At 55.5% G+C, this 18,546-nt stretch overlaps 1 protein-coding gene across 4 annotated transcripts; it reads right to left on the minus strand.

The window, feature by feature from the left end:
• Positions 1-982: 982 nt before the first annotated feature.
• CACNB1 (calcium voltage-gated channel auxiliary subunit beta 1) lies at positions 983-18,285 on the minus strand (the record flags this gene model as incomplete). 4 transcript variants are annotated; one of them, XM_079725302.1, is made up of 14 exons in its annotated part: positions 983-1,444; positions 3,201-3,386; positions 3,810-3,905; positions 7,419-7,570; positions 7,720-7,829; positions 8,016-8,074; positions 8,518-8,598; positions 8,865-8,884; positions 10,260-10,336; positions 10,563-10,699; positions 11,268-11,390; positions 12,525-12,644; positions 15,677-15,763; positions 18,202-18,285. In XM_079725302.1, 14 exons carry the CDS (start codon positions 18,283-18,285, stop codon positions 983-985), a joined length of 1,794 nt encoding a protein of 597 aa, XP_079581428.1. The 4 variants fall into 4 exon arrangements, with proteins under 4 accessions (XP_079581428.1, XP_079581427.1, XP_079581430.1 ...); XM_079725301.1 differs by lacking the exon at positions 8,865-8,884 and adding an exon at positions 9,700-9,854; XM_079725304.1 differs by lacking the exons at positions 983-1,444; positions 8,865-8,884 and having other exon boundaries at positions 3,011-3,386; positions 8,518-8,594.
• Between the last annotated feature and the right edge of the window lie 261 nt (positions 18,286-18,546).

Raw genomic sequence — 18,546 nt, forward strand, 5'->3', positions numbered from 1 at the left:
CAGCAGCAGCAGCAGCAGCCAAGCCCCCCGGGGGAGATCCGAGGTCCTGAGGCAACCCCTGGGGTGACGATTACCTTTGGGGCACCAACCCACAGGGCCTCCCCCCTGGGGCCTCAGGGTGAAAGTGAAGCAGTTTTTTGGTTTCAAAATGAGCTGGACCAGAGTGTTCCATGGGCTCCACACCCAGGTGACAAGGGGATGGGGGGCTCAGATGCAGAGGGGCCCCCTCTTCTGATGGCTGCAGGCAAGGGATGTTGTAGGCAAAGCTCATTCCTGGGGTAGGCAAAGCCTTGAGGCATGGAGGTGGTGGGGTGGGTAGCAGCATCTCGGGTTGCCCCCTCCTCAGGGTTCTAGGTCCTGGGCGGGCACAGGGCACTACATCTGATGCCTGCCAGCTTCTACCCAGACCACTCCCGAAGACGAGATCCCGGTGGGGCTTCCAATGCTGTAGCTTTCACCTCCCAGACAATGCTGCCAGGAAGCTAGGGGGAGGGGTGGGCATGGTGAAGGACCCTGGATCTGGGGCTTGGGGAAGACAGCCCTCATGGGAAAGAGTCTGTGGTCTCCCTCTCCAGGAAAAGCCCCCCTACCCTTCCCAAATACTCCAGGTTGGAAAAAGAAAGGGCCACCCCGTTTTAGGACACTCATGTAGAGCCTGGAGTAGAAGGAGTTAAGGAGCTGCACCTTTTCTCTGGGCGAGGGAAGAGAGCCCCCTGAGGTGGGGAAGGGGATACTGCAGGAAGGTTGTCACCCCCCCATGCACCCACAGCATGTAGGTAAAAACCTACCGCTGAGGCTTAAGGGAGCCCCAGGAGCTGGCTGGAATGCTACCACCAAAGGAACCCCAAACATTGAGCAAAGGCATCTGAAAGGAGGGAGACAGCGCCCCCTGGAGGCAGGATACATCCGCAGTGGTGAGCCCCTCTGTCCCCCACCTCCCCTGGGCTCAGAGCCCTTCCTCCCACTGTGTGGCCCCTGCCTCTCAGCGGATGTAGACGCCCCGCCCCCAACCCTGCAGCTCATTCTTGTTGCGTCCCAGAACTGGACCCCCGCCCTCCGCGCAATAGCGCGCCTTATTCCGGCCGCGGTTCCGGTTGTTGGTCAGCTCCTCTTCATAGTCTTCCTCATCCTCCCAGGATCCCTGTCGGGCTGGTGGGGTGCTGCCCCCTGCAGGGTCTCCAAGCCCTGGCCCCTCGGAGGGGTCAGTCTCCATGTCCACACACGAGTCTCCCAGCTCCGTGTAGGCAGAGTTTCGGTTGCCAGGGGTGTCGGCATCAAACGTGTCTTGGTGGGACAGTGCCCGCAGGGTGCCCGCCCGGCCTGGCGGCTGGCTGCTGGGGTAAAGGCCTGGGGGCTGGCCCAGCTCTCCCGGGTACTCGTGCACGCTGGCGTGCTCCCCGGTGGCCCGTTCCAGCGACTGGTCCCCGGAAGCAAGGTATGGTCCCTGGTTAGCAGGCAGATGGCACACACCATGCAGATCAGGCAGGAGTGAGAGAAACACAACAAAGCAAGGCAGGTTAGTGAGGGCACCATGACACCCAGCCTGGCTGAAGGAGAGGAGGGTGCTGACCCTAGGGGATGGGCAGCCGGCAAACGGCTCTGGAGCCCAGCCAGAGAGCCAGAGGACAGAATTCAAGGCATTTGCTCCTCCACTAGGAGAGGGGGCACCGGACCTTCCTAAGGTGGGTGAAGGCATGAACTCTCCTGGTAACCATGGTAGAGAGCCCACGAACAATTAGCCATCAATTCCTCAAGGCACACGTTAATGCTGTCTTGGGCTAAATCATCATTAACAGCTCATCAGTATTGCCACTTGTTAGTGGTTGATTGGGTTAGTCATTGCCCCCGTTTCCCAAATATCCTAAGGGGGGATTTCAGCCAGCTCCTTCAGCGCAACCAGCCCCTAATCACAGGCTTCCGGAACCCCACACTTCCCCCCACCCCATTGCCTAGTCAGATGACAAAGTCTCCAAGGTTGATAGGATTCCTCCCCTGCCCCCAACAAAGACTCAAAGCTGCAGGCTGGGGAAGGCTGATGGGTCTCTATCCCCACTGGCAACAGTGAGATGGCCCAATGTCCTCAGCACCAAATGCCACATGAAGATGGCCATAGAGGCTGCTGGGTGGGGTGCAAAGAGACCTGGGTTCTAGCCCCATTCCCTGCTACTTCAAGCTGTGTGACCCTGAGCAAGTGACTCCCATCTCAGTGGCCCAGTGTCTCTGTGGTGGTGTGATGGGGATTAGACTAGAGCAGCAATCTCCAAACTATTCCCTGGAGATCTGGGGTGGGTGGACAGGGCACAGAGCGCTTCAGGGGTCCCCGTGGAAGCGGAATGGAGGCCAAGGCCACTAGCTCCCTCTGAGCAGAGCAAGGATGCCTTGTCTACAGACTGAGCTGCCACATAAGATTCAGTGAACAAATGGGCTCTGGTGCTGAAAACAAATTTGAAAAGCAATGGTCTAGAATGATTTCATGGGTTTCTTCTGGTTCTAATCTGGAACCCAATACTTAATGGTCTGACCTCAGAGATAGAGGCCTTGGCTCCCATGGGAGGAGATCAAGGCAGGGTGGAGAACCCACAGGAGGGTCTTTCCTGGAATCTGTTTAACTGGGAGAAGGATGGAAGGTTCAACTCATGGAAGATGCTTCATTTTGGGTCCCTACTGAGAAATCTCCTAAGATTAGGGCTCTGGAGGAGGGGGCAGTTTCTCTGGTTTGAACGGCCCTGCTCTGTGGGATTCCCTGCGTCTGAGGGCCCTTGGTCTGTTGCGTCTAAAATGCTGTGACCTCTGTTGGGTCTAAAATGGGTGTAGAGTCCAGCAAACATATATTGATTTTCCTCTGTTTCTTCCTAGTCACGTATCCTACAAGGCCCCCAGGGCAAAAGCCCCCAGGGCAGCAGATATGGTCCTATGGGACCAGGCCCAGGGAGGCCCCACCAGCCAGCCCCAATCCCATCAAAAACCACAGACACCAGAAGCTGCCACTCACCACATTTTTTACAAAATAAAACTCTTCCCTTCCTTGCCCAGTGTTCACCGTGCTCAGTTCCTCAGTTCCGAGCCCTGGGCGGGAGGGGACGTGGGCGGGGCACCTACACGGGGTGCTCCTGCTGCTGGGGCACCGCCCTGGCCCTCTGCGAGGCCTCCAGCCCTCCCCAGAAGCTGAGATTTCTCCTGAGTGAGGTGAGCACCTGTACCTGGAGGTTGGAGACAGGGGCAGGGCTGGCAGCAAGGGCTGCAGTAGCCATGGTGCGGTTCAGCAGCGGATTGGGCGGAGTGCTGCTGGGCGGGTGTGTGGCCTTCCAATAGGCTTCCAAGTACTCGGCCAAATGCTCGCAGGCATCCTCCAGCTGATTCTCATCCAGGATGATGTCAAACATTTCCTGTGGAGGCGGGGTTAAGGGCAGGGCTGGGATGAGCTGGGCATGACCAAGGGGTGAGGGTGCGGCCTGGGGCAGTGGGTGGAGTCAAGGGGTTAAAGGACAAAGTTAAAAAGAAACCTCTGGATGTCCAGGAAGAGGGGGGCTCTTAGACATATAAATCGGCAGAACTACAAGAGGTCTTGGTACCCCGATACTCCAGCTCCCTCATCCTAGATATAAGGCAACCAAGGCGTGGAGAGGGGGCTTAACTCCCCACAGAGAAGTGGTGCTTCTGGGACTTGAACATCCAGCACCCTTTTCCCAGAAAACCCGCCTGCATCTCTGGACCCCGCCCAGGCGTTCCGGTCACTCTCTGAGGCAGGCCAGAGGACACATGGAGAACCCAAACGTCGCACCCCCCTTCCCCTGGGTCTGAGCACTCACGGGGGGACACTGCGCGAGCTTCTCCGAGGCTGCTATTTGCACATTGAGGTGCTTGGACTGAGACTTCCCTCGAGACTTGATGAGCCTCTGAAGAACCTGGTTTGTGGGGGGAAGAAGAGGAGCTCGAGGGACCCTGCAATGCACCAAGCCGGAGAGGCGGGTCCTGGTCGGAGCCAGTGTGGACAGACAGCATCGGGGCCGGGGGATGTTCCATGACTCTCAGCCCTGGCCGCCTCTTCAGAAATGACCTCACCAGTCCTGTGTCCATCCTACACAGTGCTCAGGCTCTCTCCTGGGTCTCATGCCAGCCTGTCCTGGGAAGTTCCAGCAGTGGCTGTAATGAAGGGCAATGATTCTCCTTCCCAACCCCTGTAACCTTTATAGGCTTCATTCTCTGGGCCAACTTCCCCTCCACGTTAACAGCAGTAGCCATCCTTTATAGGGACACGTGCTATGTACTGGCACTATTCCGTGCTTTTTACACAATCAATTCATTTAGTCCTGACAATAATGCCATTATGCAGCCACTATGATTATTCTCATCTCAGTGATAACAGTAATAATGATGATAATAGCTAAACATAAAGCTACAACCTTAAGTAAGTGACCAAAGTTAACAGCACCAATGATGCAACAAACCGACATCCTGTGCTTCCGGATGCAACGCACTCAGAAGGACACATCGCTTTGGTGATGTTCCTACCTGAAACATAAAACCTAAATCTAGTCATGGGGAAACATCAGACAAACCCACACCGAGGAACAATCTACAAAATAAGTGATCTGTACTCTTAAAAAATGTCAGTGTCAGGCTTCCCTGGTGGTGCAGTGGTTGAGAGTCTGCCTGCCGATGCAGGGGACACGGGTTCGTGCCCCGGTCCGGGAAGATCCCATGTGTCGCGGAGCGGCTGGGCCCGTGAGCCATGGCCGCTGAGCCTGCGCGTCCGGAGCCTGTGCTCCGCAACGGGAGAGGCCACAGCAGTGAGAGGCCCGCGTACCGCAAAAAAACAAAAAAAATGTCAGTGTCATGAAAATCCAAGAAAGGCTGAGGAAAATTTTCAGCTTAAAGACTATAAAGAGATATAACAACTAAATGCAACACATGATCCTGGATCATGAAGGGGAAATTGCTATAAGGGGCATTATTGGGACAACTGGTGAAAACTGAAGATGGACAGTATTTTAGATAAGATTCTTAAATTTGACAATTGTACTGTGGTTATGTAAGTTAATATCCTTCTTCTTAAGAAATACATGTTGAAATATTTAGGGATAAAGGCATACAATATCTACAACTTACTCTCAAATAGTTCAGGAAAAAAGATACACATATATAAGCACACATATACATAATACATACATACATAAAGTAGTGGCAAAATGTTCAAAATTAATGAGTCTGAAAAAAATTAAATTGTATACTTTAAATGGCTGAATTGAATGGCATGTGAATTTTATTTCAATAAAGCTGTTAAAAAAGTAGTGAATCTGAGTGAAGGGTGTTCAAAGATAGTCCTACTATTCTTACAACTCTTCCGTAAGTTTGAAATTATTTCAAGGTAAAAATCTAAAAAAAAAAAAAAAGAATAGATACAGTGCTTAGTAGGTACCAGGCACTTTGCGTGGTTAATGTGTTTATTTAATCTTCCCAAGCACCATTTGAGGATTCCTATTTTGCAGATGAGGAAACTGAAACATAGAGAAGTTAGGTGACTTGCCAAAAGAGCACAGAGCCGGTAAGTGGTAGCACTGGTACCTAAACTCAGGCAGGCTGATTCCAGAGTCCCCACCCTTAACCTCAGTCAGTGCTCAGTGGGGGCAATGGAAGTGTCTGTTAACTTTCTAGTTCACAAAGTGTTTTTGCAGCCGTTGTCTCATTTGATCCTTTCAACCACCCCAGGTAGTACTTAAATCCCATCACCCACTTTATGCTCATTAGAAACTTAGGACTCAGAAAGATTAAGAAACTGGGTGCTCAGGGACTTCCCTGGTGGTCCAGTGGTTAAGACTCTCAACACAGGGGACCAGGGTTTGATCCCTGGTCGGGGAACTAGATCCTGCATGCCGCAACTAAAAGATCCCGTGTGCTGCAACGAAGATCCCGCAGGTGGCAATGACGATTCCGTGTGCCGCAACTAAGATCCAGGGCAGCCAAATAAATAAATATTAAAAAAAAAAAAAGAAACTGGGTGCTACCATGAGATGTTAACAGTTACCACCTCTGGGTGCCTTCATCAGACAGAACTCTGGGCTCTTTACATCATTACCTCCAACCCTCTCAATGACATATGAGAATGATTATAATTCCCATTTTGTAGGTAAAGAAATTGAGGTGCAGGGGCTTCCCTGGTGGCGCAGTGGTTGAGAGTCCGCCTGCCGATGCAGGGGACGCGGGTTCGTGCCCCGGTCCGGGAAGATTCCACATGCCGTGGAGCGGCTGGGCCCGTGAGCCGTGGCCGCTGAGCCTGCGCGTTCGGAGCCTGTGCTCCGCAACGGGAGAGGCCACCGCAGTGAGAGGCCCACATACCGCAAAAAAAAAAAGAAATTGAGGTGCAAAGGCTAAATAATCCCCCCAAGATCACAAACTCAATAAAATACAACCCAAAAAACCAAAACCAAGATTTAATTAATTAAATAAAAATAAGCCAATCAGAGCTCGGATTTGAACCCCATGCTGTCTTCTCATTTCAAATCCTTCACCTAAGCTCACCTTCCATGTTTCTGAAACCCCTACTAATGTCTAGGAGGGAAAACTAACAGAGCCGCTGTATGACCAGGAAGTAAATCAGCCTTCCTACCAATTTCATCTCTATCGAGGCCTACATGAAGGCGGTGAAGGCGGTGCAGCAAAAAGGGCTGAAATCGAAAGACAGGAAAGGTCTTTTCCCAGCAGCCAAGTAGCTGCATGACACTGGGACAGAAAGCACAGAATTCTTTCTGTTTTCTGGACTCAAGAGGAGAAGTCAACAAAGTAGAGACAGGGGACTGGCCTGCATGACCCTAATAATAATATTTAAAATAGTTAATACATGACAAGGGGGACTTCCCTGGTGGTGTGGTGGTTAAGAGTCCGCCTGCCAATGCAGGGGACATGGGTTCTATCCCTGGTCTGGGAAGCTCCCACATGCCGCGGAGCAAGTAAGCCCGTGCACCACAACTACTGAGCCTGTGCTCTAGAGCCCGCGAGCCACAACTACTGAGCCCACGTGCCACAACTACTGAAGCCCGTGCACCTAGAGCCCGTGCTCCGCAACAAGAGAAGCCACTGCAATGAGAAGCCCATGCAACGCAACGAAGAGTAGCCCCCGATCACCACAACTAGAGAAAGCCCAGGCGCAGCAACGAAGACCCAACGCAGCCAAAAATAAATAAATAAATGCTTTAAAAAAAAAACATGGTCAGGTATATTATACCAGACCCTTTGCTAAGTGCTAAGTATTCACATTAGGTTGAATCTTCACAATATCCAGACAATGGACTTCGACAGAGCAGGGAATCTGGGCTCGAGGAGATTACGTCACACAATTAGTAAGCAGTACCTGGGGTTTAAACACAGGCAGCCCAACCAGAGCACTCCTGTCTCCAACAGGGTCAGATGCCTGCACCCACCTTGGGAGAGGTGATCTTGATGTAAACAATGATGGGGGCCAGTGAGGTCTTGGAGAGCTGGGCTGGGTGGTTGATGGTGTCGGCATCCAGAGCAACCAACTGAAGGGTCCGGGCTAGCTCGAAGATGCGCTCGATCTCGCTCTGAACCTCAGCTGGGGAAATGGAGTCATGGGGCAGGGGGAAATGTAAGGGGGCCTCCCAGGAGGCCGTGGGCAAAGAGAGCATTTCTGGAGATGCCCCCTCCCCCATCCCACATCTGGCCCCAGAGCAGGGGTGGGGGTGCAGTTAAGGGTGGGCTCACCCAGGCTGGAGCGTGTGTTTGAACGCTCGATGATGATGTGTTTGCTGGGGTTGTTGAGGACCGAGCGCTTAGCCAGGGAAATGTCCGCTGTCACACGAGTGATGGAGATCCTGGGGGATGGGACAAGAGGAGCCAGGGGTCAGGGTGGCCTAGAATGCCCTGCCTACTCCCCAGGCTCCAGGACAGCCTCTTATCCCTCAGTCCAAGAGTTCCAGGATTGTCATTCAAGCCATGCTGCCCATCCCCAGCAGCAGAGAACCATGGTGGGAGTGGAGAGCCAGCTCCCGGGGTCTTACCTGCCATCAAACCGATGCTTCAAGAAGTCAAATAAAGCTTTCTGCATCATGTCTGTAACCTGAGGTTGGGGGGGTGGGGTGGGGGGAGGAGAAGTCAGGTGTTTAAAGCCCCTCAGGGAGGGTGGACTGCTAGGTATTTGCCCCCTGACATTCCATTTTCTTCTTAAATCCCTGAGATGAGTAAGTCCCTGTTGAGAGGAGGGGGCAGTCCTTTTGAGTCTGAGGGGCCTCCACTGGGGTTTCTGATTGCAAAGATCCTTTAAGGTGGGATCTCTGGGAGGACTTTTCTGGGGTTCTTTTGAGAGGACGAGACCCTTCTGGGGTCTCCCTGGGGGTTGGGTCCCCCATGGAGGGGGGTGGTCTCTGAAGGTACATAGTCCTCTGGGGAAGAAACCCTGGGAGGGCCCTGCTGGGGGATCTCTCCGGGGTCTGAAGACCTTTCTATGGAGTCTTTCTGGAGGTCTGGGCCCCTCTGGGTCCACTCGCCTCTAGGGGCTCCTACCTCATAGCCCTTGAGCGACGGTCCCACCAGGATGATGGGCCTCATGGAAGGTACCACGTCATAGGGGGGCACATGCTCTGTCTGGGGGGGGAAGCAGGGAGGGGAAACCCCAGAGTGGAGATGGCATTAGCCCCTCTTCCCCCACCTCCAGGCTCCCCCATGCATCCTTTCCTCCCCCTGGTCCCAAAGTCCAGATGTGGGGATCGGGGTGGGGGTGGGGAGGTATGGCGAGGGAGGACCAGGAAGGGTTGGGGAAAAGGGGGGCAGATATGGGAATGGGTGTTAGAAGGTCCCCCTAGCCCATCCCAGGGGGTGGGGAGGGGGACACAGAAAGCTGTGATACTCACCAACTTCTGCTTCTGTTTGGCTGGGTCCAGAGATTGCCAAGAGGAGGGCGGGGGAGGAGAAAGGGGAAGGTACCCAGGCAGGGGCAGAGGGCGAGGGAGGAGCCGGGACAAGAGAGGGAGGGAGAGCGGGCAGACGAGGAGAGATAACAAGGCATGCGTGTTAGTGACAGACAGAGCCAGAGACAGGGGATGGGACCCCGTGCCAAGGGGGAGCCAGACGTGGCCCTGGATCGGGGCTGGGAGCAGGACTGACGGCCAGTCCAGTGAACTTGGGAATATTCAGACACCCTGTACCCCCTTTCTGGGTCTTGGAAAAGAGCTGGGAAGAGTGACAGCCTCTAATTTGGTGCCCATCTCCTGGCCCCAGTGCAGGCCAAACCGCCCATTTTAAGGGTACGCTAACTGTCCTGCTCTGCAGCCAGGAGATCCCCGTGTGCCCACCGTAGCCCCATGGAGTCCGAAAAGGGCCAAGAAGGTCACCATTCCACTCTCCCCTTCACACGTGGGAGTGGGGGCAAACACGGCCTATCCCACTGGCAGTGAGGGGGAAAGGTCAGGTCTCATTACCCAGACCCTGCTTTCAGTTGAGGGGCGGGGGCGGCCTTCCAAGAGAAAGGGTGCTTCCACCGCAAGGACCATCCCTTCCGGAGAAGTGGGCCAGGGTGGAGTTGTGTGTGGAGACAGACGTGCCCATTCTCGGTGCCATCCTACCCTTCCCTCCTCCTGATTCCCACAGAATCAGGCTGATGCCACATCGGAATCCATTCCAGCCGCCCTCCCCCGCCAAAGCGCTGGGCTCTGACCTCCCCTATCGCAAGAACCCAGCGAGAATTACCTTCTTGAAGAAGGGGATGCGCGTGCCGTGGGGTGGCGGGGTGGTGACACTGCTAACGCTAGTCTTGGCAGAGCCACTATGCTCACCGAGCTCCGCCTCCTCATCCTCTAACTCCAGGGGGTCTAGTTCAAAGGCTAAGTTAGTCATTTCATTACCTGGACCGGAGAGTCAGGATGAGGGAGGAAGGAGGCGAGGTGGGGAGGAGTGAGATGGACATGGAGACACAAGTACAAAACGCAGGGATGGGATGGGGAAAAAAGAAAGAAGAGGTGAATGGAACAGGGCTGGGAGAAATGAATGGGGGGTAGGGGGCAGGGCAGTCAGGCAGAGAGATGGAGCTACCAAAGAAATGGGAGAGTAGAGACATGACAGAATGGGCGCTGATGGACAGGCCCAGCTTGTGGGGTGTCCTGCTCTTCATGGAGGGGGTACCACCGGAGGTGTCTGGAGGACTCAGGATTGGGGTACCCCCAACTGCAGGGAAAGGAGGGGACAGGCAGTGGGGAGACCACCCGGCCCAGGAGCTCCACCCGACCCCGTGGGGTGGCGGCAGCTCTTACCACTGGCAGGGGGCGTGGGGCGGCGGGTGCCAGTCACCACGTCTCCCAGACTGGAGCTCGAGTTGTCACCTGATTTGCTGTGTGGGCAGAAAGGCAAATGGAGCCGTGAGCAAAGGAGGTGGGCGTGAGGGCGGGGGATCTGTTCTCTCACAGGCTGCCCCCCGCACCCCACCCTCATTTGCCAGCCCCACTGGTGATGCCACAGACAGTTTTGTGTCCTCAGGGCAATGCGTCAACCCTCAGGGCCTACTCCTGGCTGGCTGGCTGGCCTCTCCCGGAGGTGCCCTGGCCCCAGCCAAACACCTGGAGCTGAGGCGGTTCTGGCGCAGCTTCTGTTCCTGCAGCAGGCGCAGGCTGTCCAGTTTGACAGGGCTGGGGATGAAGCCAACCTCACAGCCCTCCTTCACCAGTCGCCCAATCCACCAGTCATTATTGTATTTCTGCAAACGACAACGGCAGGTGGGGTGGGGGAGACCAAGAGGGAGATTAGAGGTACAAGCCAGCAGCCAGCTCCGGGGGACACCACCCCCAGACGTGCCTACCCCGCCCAGGGGGCGGCACCCTCAAACAGCCCTGGCACCAGCCTCGGATTACAGCCCCCAATTCTCAGGACTCTCTGGAACCAGCATCCTCTTGTGCCATGGACCACCCACACCCCCGAGCACATCCCTGTTCTGAGAGTCCTTCCTCCCCCATGTGCCAGCTCTACCCTGGAAAGGCAGGGAGAGAAGTAAATGCTGACACCTCCATGTGCCTGGCACACTGCCACCCCACTGACAGGCCTCATCACAAACCCTCCCAACCACCTTGTGACCTAGGCATTACCGTCCCATTTTACCAATGAAAAATGCGAAGCTCAGAGAGATGGAAAGATTTGCCTAAGGTCACACAGCAGATTTAGCCCAGCTCTGCTTGGCTCAGAAGTCTTTTTCCACTAGAGGTCTGACAGCCCCTCTCCTGGCACCCACTACCCTGCCCTCCCTCCAGATGCCAACACATCCTCCCCACCTCTTTGATGTGCAGGAAGTCCTTGGGCTCGAAGGTGATGGCCACTCCCTGAACAGGCACCTCATCCCCTAGAGATGGGTTGTAGCCGACATTTGTCCGCACAGCGAATGCCACTGGCTTGGTCTAGAGGAAGATGACAACCAGAGGGTTAAATCACAATGGGATGTACAACTTCCTGACTGCGGTGGTGATTAGGGAGAGGTTTGTTTTGTAAATTGTTTATTAAAACATATACTGTACACACTACTATACATAAGATAGATAAACAACAAGGACCTACTGTATAGCACAGGGTACTATATTCAAAATCTTGTAATAACCTATAATGAAAAAGAATCTGAAAAAGAATATACACATATATGTATAACTGAATCACTTTGCTGTACACCTGAAACTAACACAACATTGTAAATCAACTATACTTCAAAAAAAATTTTTTTTAATAAAAACATATACTGAATGGCTTATGCAGTTTTTTACTGCATATATTAAATTTCACACACACACACACAAAAGCAAACCATAGAACTCAGTCCTCTCAGGGTGGAGGGGGGCATCAGGGAATGCTAAGTATGGGTGGTGGGAGAGCCTAGAATAACACCAAGAAGGAATAATAATAATAGTGACAACAACAATAAGAACAAATAATAGTAATAATAATGACAGCAGCTACTGTGTAGTGTAACAGGTACTGTGTTATATGTTTCACACCCATTATCTCATTTATTCATTACAAAAACCCTATGAAGTTAAGTACTATTACCATATTCATTTTACGGGTTTTTTTCTTTTCTTTTCTTTTCTTTTGCTGTGCCACGTGGCTCGTGGGATCATAGTTCCCCAACGACCAGGGATTGAACCCGGGGCCACGGCAGTGAAAGTGCTGCTGAGTCCTGACCACTGGACTGTGGGGGGAACTCCCACCATATTCATTTTAATGAATGAGAAGACTAAAGTTCAGAAAGGTTAAGTGACTTGCCTAAGATCACACAGCTAATAAGAGCCCAGAAAATCTGACTCCAGAAATGAGTGGAAATGTTTAGCTCCTATTATGTGTAGAAATTAGGCACTTATTGTACTTTATAAGGAGGCAGGTATTATAGCTTACACTTTACAGGTGAAAAGCAGAGGCACATCAGAGGGGTACATGAGCTAGGAAGTGGCTGGGCCAAGACTTGCCCCTGGGTCTGTCCAGGCTGTCTCTGAGGCCTGGGGTAAGGGAAATAATGCCAGCACAGCCCTTCCCATCTTTCTCACCTTGGCTTTCTCGAGCTGGGCTAATGCCTGGCGCTCTGCCTCCTTCCTTAAGGCTTCCCGGTCCTCCTCCAGAGACACATCGGAGTCTGACGGACGGCTGGTATAGGACTCTGCTGATCCCTGAAAACAGACAGGGCCAGCTCAGGGCCAACGCTGCCTCCCCAGCTCCTGGGCCTCGGAAGGCACCCGTCGTGGATGCCTCAAGCCCCAGCCAGCCCAGCATGATACCACAAGGGCTAGGAGGAGGTGGTACTAGATGGGAAGAGCCGGAGGACGAGATCTGCAGGCCCCTGGAAAGAGTGTGGCCCTAGGAAGGGCGACAGCAGCAAGCAGGGGATTACGGCAGGTCCAAGGACAGCTGCTTGGGGCCCAGGGAGGGGTGGGAACCTGATAGGGGCACAGCGCAGGGGTGGAGTGCCAAGGGACAGTCTCCACTCCCTGCTCCTCCTTCCCTCCCCTGCCCCCAGCACCGGCTGAGACAGACTCAGCACAGGCCCAGTGAGTCCTTCCAGGGGCTGTAGCCACCAGCTTAGGCCTGAGCTCTCGGCACTGGCGGCAATGGGCAGCCTGCTCCATGGGCTAGGGCCACACAAAAATTTGCCATTTTCTGCTCAAGGGTGAGGAAAGATAGAATCCTACCTCCTCTTCCAGAAGCTGGGGAGCCCCAGCCCTCAGGCTCTCATAAGATACAAAAAAGAACCCAAGATGCCTGGGGTGGTGCAAGAAGAGGCAAGTTAAGAGAAGGACACGAGCAGGCCTTTCCTCAGTCCTAGGGCTGCCGGCTGCCAGGGTTAAGGCAGGCTCAGAAGTCTGGGTGTGCCAGGAAGCAGGCCTTTATCACACCGACCATCCCAGAGCACAAGGAACTCCCTCAGTGATGCAGGCACATGTGTAAGACACGCATAGCCTGTCCAGACCCAGGGCGTGAATGAACGTGCTCATTCACAGGTGTGCTTGGGTGTGCAACTTCAAGGGTATGTTCTATGGTATGTCCTGGTGTGTATGACTGAATGCATACAGGTACACGTGTGTGCATACGGGGCGGAACGGGGGGACGCCCTCAGTGTCTGTGTCCCTGAGGGCATGTGAGGGCAGGAGCCAGGAGGTGTGGATTTGTGTGACCGTGCAGCGGTGGTGTTGCTACAAAGGGCAGGAGGGGACCTGAAGAAAGAACAAGACTGCAGAGGTGAGGGGGTTCTTTCCTGAAGACAGGAAAGGGTCACCTGGCCAGGAATGCCCATTAGCTTCGTATGGAGGGAACGTGGGAAAGAGAGAAGACCAATTCCCACCTCCCCCAGAGCGCCCTGGTGCATCAGTGAGTGCAGCTGCCCATCAAATCATGAAAATGGGAGAGCGGAGAGGGGAAAGGTGGGGGGTGGTGGCGGTACTAAAAGAAGCTGGAAAAGAGATGCAAAGGAAAGAGTGAAAACCGTTAATCTACCACTCTCCACCCCTCCTGACGGGAGCACTCAGAGTCAGAAAGACAGATGCCAGGAGAACCAGGGGAACAGACCCAGAGATGGAGTGGCAGAGAGACACTCACTGACCCCAACACACACACAAACACACATACACGCACACACACACCCAAGAATGGCGGGAGACAAGGAAACAGTGAGGCAAGGAGACAGGCTGGAGTGAAGGCCTCCCACCAGCTTTCCTGAGGGGCTGCTCCCACCTCCCCCCACCTTCTCTCCATCCCCAGCTCACCACTACGAGGGTCCGGCTGGGCGCCTCCATCCCGGCGCCCTCAGTGCCTGCCCCTGCTGGCCTAGGGGGTGGCCCAAACTGCCCGTTCCCCCAGGGGGCTCAGGTTACAAGCAGAGTTGCTACATGTGCAAACTGCTAGGGTATATTTAGCTCAGAGATGTGGCAAGGACTGCCCCCCCACTCCCTGCCACCTACAGGGGGTCAGAGCTGGGGAGCTAAGAGGAGGAAGGATTGGAGACTGGGGTCTGATCCCCTGGGTCGGCAAACACTGAAGGAATGAGGCCCTTTTCTGTCAAGAGGGGCTCCACTGAGCACAGTGTCATTCTTCCTGGCCCCGGCCCTGGCCCAGTCCTGCAACACGGGGGATGAGGGAAAGATCAAAGAAAGGGCTTCGTGTTTGTATGGAGATGCTGGGATGAAGAGCCCTTTTCCTGACCCTCTCAAGTCAGGCCCGGGCTCACATGTGCCAAGTGTCGTGGAGACGGAAGAAGTGAAAAGAAGGGCCTCTCTCCCATCTGTCGTGGATCTGCCTGGCATCACCCTCTCTCTCCTGGCCCGGGGGTGGGGGTGGGGGCGGCTGACTTCCCCACTGCCCTCTGCCCTCAGATGCTGCCCATGTTTTCTTCAATGTACTCCTTTCCTTGTCTGATCCCAAGCCCCTCTTGCCTTTTTTGGGTACCAGGCTTTGTTGAGATGCTCTGTAGTCATAGCAACTACATGGCTCTCTCACTGCTTCTCCCTGAGCCTGAGATGGCCTGGGGTTGACAGTTAGAACAGAGATGAGAACAGCATCTTCCTGATGGGAGAACAGAAAACCCCAGAAAGCCATTCAGCTACACTACCCGCCTTCATTCAGGGATGCCGGGCTAAAGTCCTCTCTGATATCAACTTCCTCCTGCCTCTCCTCCACCTCCCTCAACACACTTTCTCTCTCTGCGTATTAAAGAACAGTCACACACACACACACACACAAAGAACAGTCACATCTGGATGTGAGGAAGGCGTTTCCCTGACCCATACCTCATCAGGGCTCCAGGGACCCAAATGTCCTGGCTCCTCATTTCTTAGGACCTGCCTCTGCCCCATGCTGTCACAGATTCTGGGGGAGGACATGGAAGGAGACAGCCGGCAGGGGGAGTGGGTGACAGCCTGAAGCCAGCTAGAAGGAGGCAGGCCAGGCTGTCCCTGAATGAGATGACGCAGGCAGGCAGGCAGCAGGGGCTGGTGTCTGGTGCTGGGGGAGGGATTGGGTGGGGGCTGAGGGAGTGGGTACAGCTGACAGTATATGCAGAGGAGGTCATGGGGTGTAAGGGTATGGGGTGGTTGTAGGCAGGTGACAAATGACACGGGGGAGGGTGCCTGGAGAAAGCCTCACCCAGCTCACCAATCCTGGTCTCCACCAACCAGCCACCTCCCTCCTCTCAGCCCAGCCTACCCATTACCTGGCGGACAAAGCTGTTGGATGTTGTATCCGAGGATGTGCTCCCATCCGACCTTTTGAACCGCCCTTTCCTCTTGCTGTATTTGCCCTGGAGAAGCCAGGAAGGGACAAGAGTAGAATCAAAAAGGCCCTTTCCCAACCCTCATCCCATCAGGCCCAGAACCACAGCCAAGCCTTGGAAATATCATTCCCTGATCTCAACAGCCCGCCCCTCTATCTTCTTCCTGAGATGGTACAGCCCGAGCGGGAGGGAGAACCCAGACCACATCCATGGGGTGGGGGACAGTGAAAGAGAGCCCTAGGAAGCACACACAGAAACCCCCAAACCAAGCCAGAGAGGTTGGGAGGGGGGAGGCACTGAGAAGCTGGAGGCTCATTAGGCAGCAGAGCTAATTGAGACGCTGGGCAGGCTGCAGAGGCCTCAGGGGGAAGGGAGAGGCTGCCTGCAGTGCTGGGGGTGCGGAGAGAGCCCCTGGGAAAGTCCCCCTCCCCCTGCACCTCAGCTGGAGCACAGCGGGGCTGAGTGTGCCTGTGGCCCCCAGAGAGAAGAGGATTCGCCAGCCCAGGCCCAGCTTGGCTTTCCCCATGCCCAACTCTTGCCTTGTTTTTCGCAGAGTGGGGAGGGGAGTTGCAGCTCTCAGCTCTTGGAGACCTAAAACTAGATTCCCAGGGAGGGGTAGGGGGCGTGGAACTGTATTTGGAAAGTAAACATCTAACCCCAACCCTGACCCATGGGGGCAGATTTAGCACCCCGCCTCCAGCCTGGTAGGACTTTTTCTCAGCCCGTCCTCACAGTCACCGTGATCATACCTCTCCCCAAGGGGGCAAGAGGGATCAGGCCCTCTAACCCTCAGCTGCCAATGCCCACGTCCTGTCCCCATGATATCCATCAGGCTGCATCAATCTAAACGTCCCTTGGCCCTGCCCCGAGACGAGTCTAGAACACAGCCCCCCACAGGGCCTCGGAGAAGAACTGCTCAGTCCCACGGGCTGGGCTCCTGGCTTCGGTGGCGTGGACACTGCCTGACCTCTCACGCAGCCACCCATTCAGGTATTTCCAGGCCTCCTGTAAAGGGGGTTACTTCTTTCCTCTCCCCAACTCAAATATACACATTGGCCCCCAGCCTGTCTAGAGTGGGGTGGGGGGGGAAATCATTGAGGGTTCAGGCCCTCCAAGCCCCTGCCCCCAGCCTCCATCCTAGAGTTTCTTTGCCAAAGAAGCTAGGTAAGCCATGACCAGACTAGAGGCTCTGGTTCCTTGGGCCTGAGTACAAGGAGGAGGATGGATGGATGGGAGAGAAGGGCACCGGGGAACCCTTTGAGGATCCTCCCTCCCATCACCTTCTCTCCAGCAAGACATATCTCCAACCTCGAGGACTGAGGATCCCTATGAACTTAAGAGGATTCCCCCAGTGAGCCCCAGACTCTTTCAGACCACCACCACTATCCCAGGCAAGGAAAAGGGAGTGGCACCCAGAGGGACAAGGGACAGCTGAAAGGAAGGCCCCAGTCAGCTGCGTCCCAGGCTCCAAGGGGCCTGGGGTGGAGAAGGGAGGTATTTTTAGGTCTGACCTGACCCCCACACCCCACGTGCCCACATTATCATGGTGGTTACAGTTGCTCCAGGCTGGCCACAGCAAGAAAAGAGTTAATGCTATCCTAGCCTTGGGGTGTTGCCAGGTTGGATAAGGACACGTCCCAGAGAAATCCCCTGGCACGACCACCCCAGACCTTGCTGGTCACTCCATGGGCACCCTCACCACCCAAGAATACCCCTTTCCGGGGGTAACCTGGGGGCACAGGAGAAGTGTGAGTGGGGGGGCGGCAGACCACCCCCATCCCCATGCCCCCCAGGTAACACAGTTTCTTCCCCTCCAGGACAGTGAGTTGGCATCCATTCAACTTTCCAAACTTTGGAGGCATTTTCTGGGGCTGGGGGGGATGGGGTGGAGGAGGGATAACGTGGGTGTTTGTTGGGGGAGGGGAGGTGGTCCAATATAGGGGTGGAGCTGAAGTGGCTGGGACGGGGGCCTGGCCCGGAGCTGGCCCCTTCCCCACCCTCGAGGGCCAGTGTCCGCAGCTCTGAAGGCCTGCTGGCACCGCCCGCTGACCACCGCCTCGGCCACCCCCGCCCCACCCACACCCGCCCGGCGCCCCTGAGCGTGCTCTGCGTCCCCCCTTTGCCTGAGCTCGCTCTCTAGCCTCCTTCAATCCCCGGGTCCCCCCGCCAGCACCCACACTCTCAACCCACTGGAGCCGGTACCCGAGCAGCAGAGACCCTGACGCGTGGGAGAGGACGAGGCGAGGGTGACAGGCGGCCCGACCGCCTCCTCCCCGCTCAGCCAAACCGCAGCACAACTCCCGGCCAAGCGCCCATCAATCATTCACCGGCAGAGCTGGGGGGCGCACAGCCCTCCCCACTGGGCGCCGGGCATATAACCCCTTTTTCCCCGGCCCCCCTCGATCCGACCCCACAAGGTCCGCGGGACCGGCCCCCTTCCCTCGATCCCGGCCACCACGCCTCACCTGTGGGCTGGGGTCGAAGACCTCCATGGGGATCTCCTGGGAGGATGGGTAAGGGCCCCGGGACATGCTGGTCTTCTGGACCATGGAGAGGAGCCTCCCCTCCGGCCGCCGGTCCGGCCCAGCCGGGCGCCCTCAACGCATGAGAGAGGCCGTCGGAACCGAGAGCAGCGCAGCCAGCACCCGGTCGAGCCACCTGGCCCGGCCTTCGGTTGCCCTCTTCCTGCCTTCCCTCCCTCCTCCCGCTCTCTCCTCTGCTGCCGCCGCCTCCTCGGCCCCTGAAGGCTCAACATCTCCCCCCGCCCCCTCCGCTCCCACCCGCCCCTCCCTCCCTCCCTCCCTCCCTCC

This window comes from Hyperoodon ampullatus (genome assembly GCF_949752795.1).
Source record: "Hyperoodon ampullatus genome assembly, chromosome: 19".
NCBI classification, from domain to species: domain Eukaryota; kingdom Metazoa; phylum Chordata; class Mammalia; order Artiodactyla; family Ziphiidae; genus Hyperoodon; species Hyperoodon ampullatus.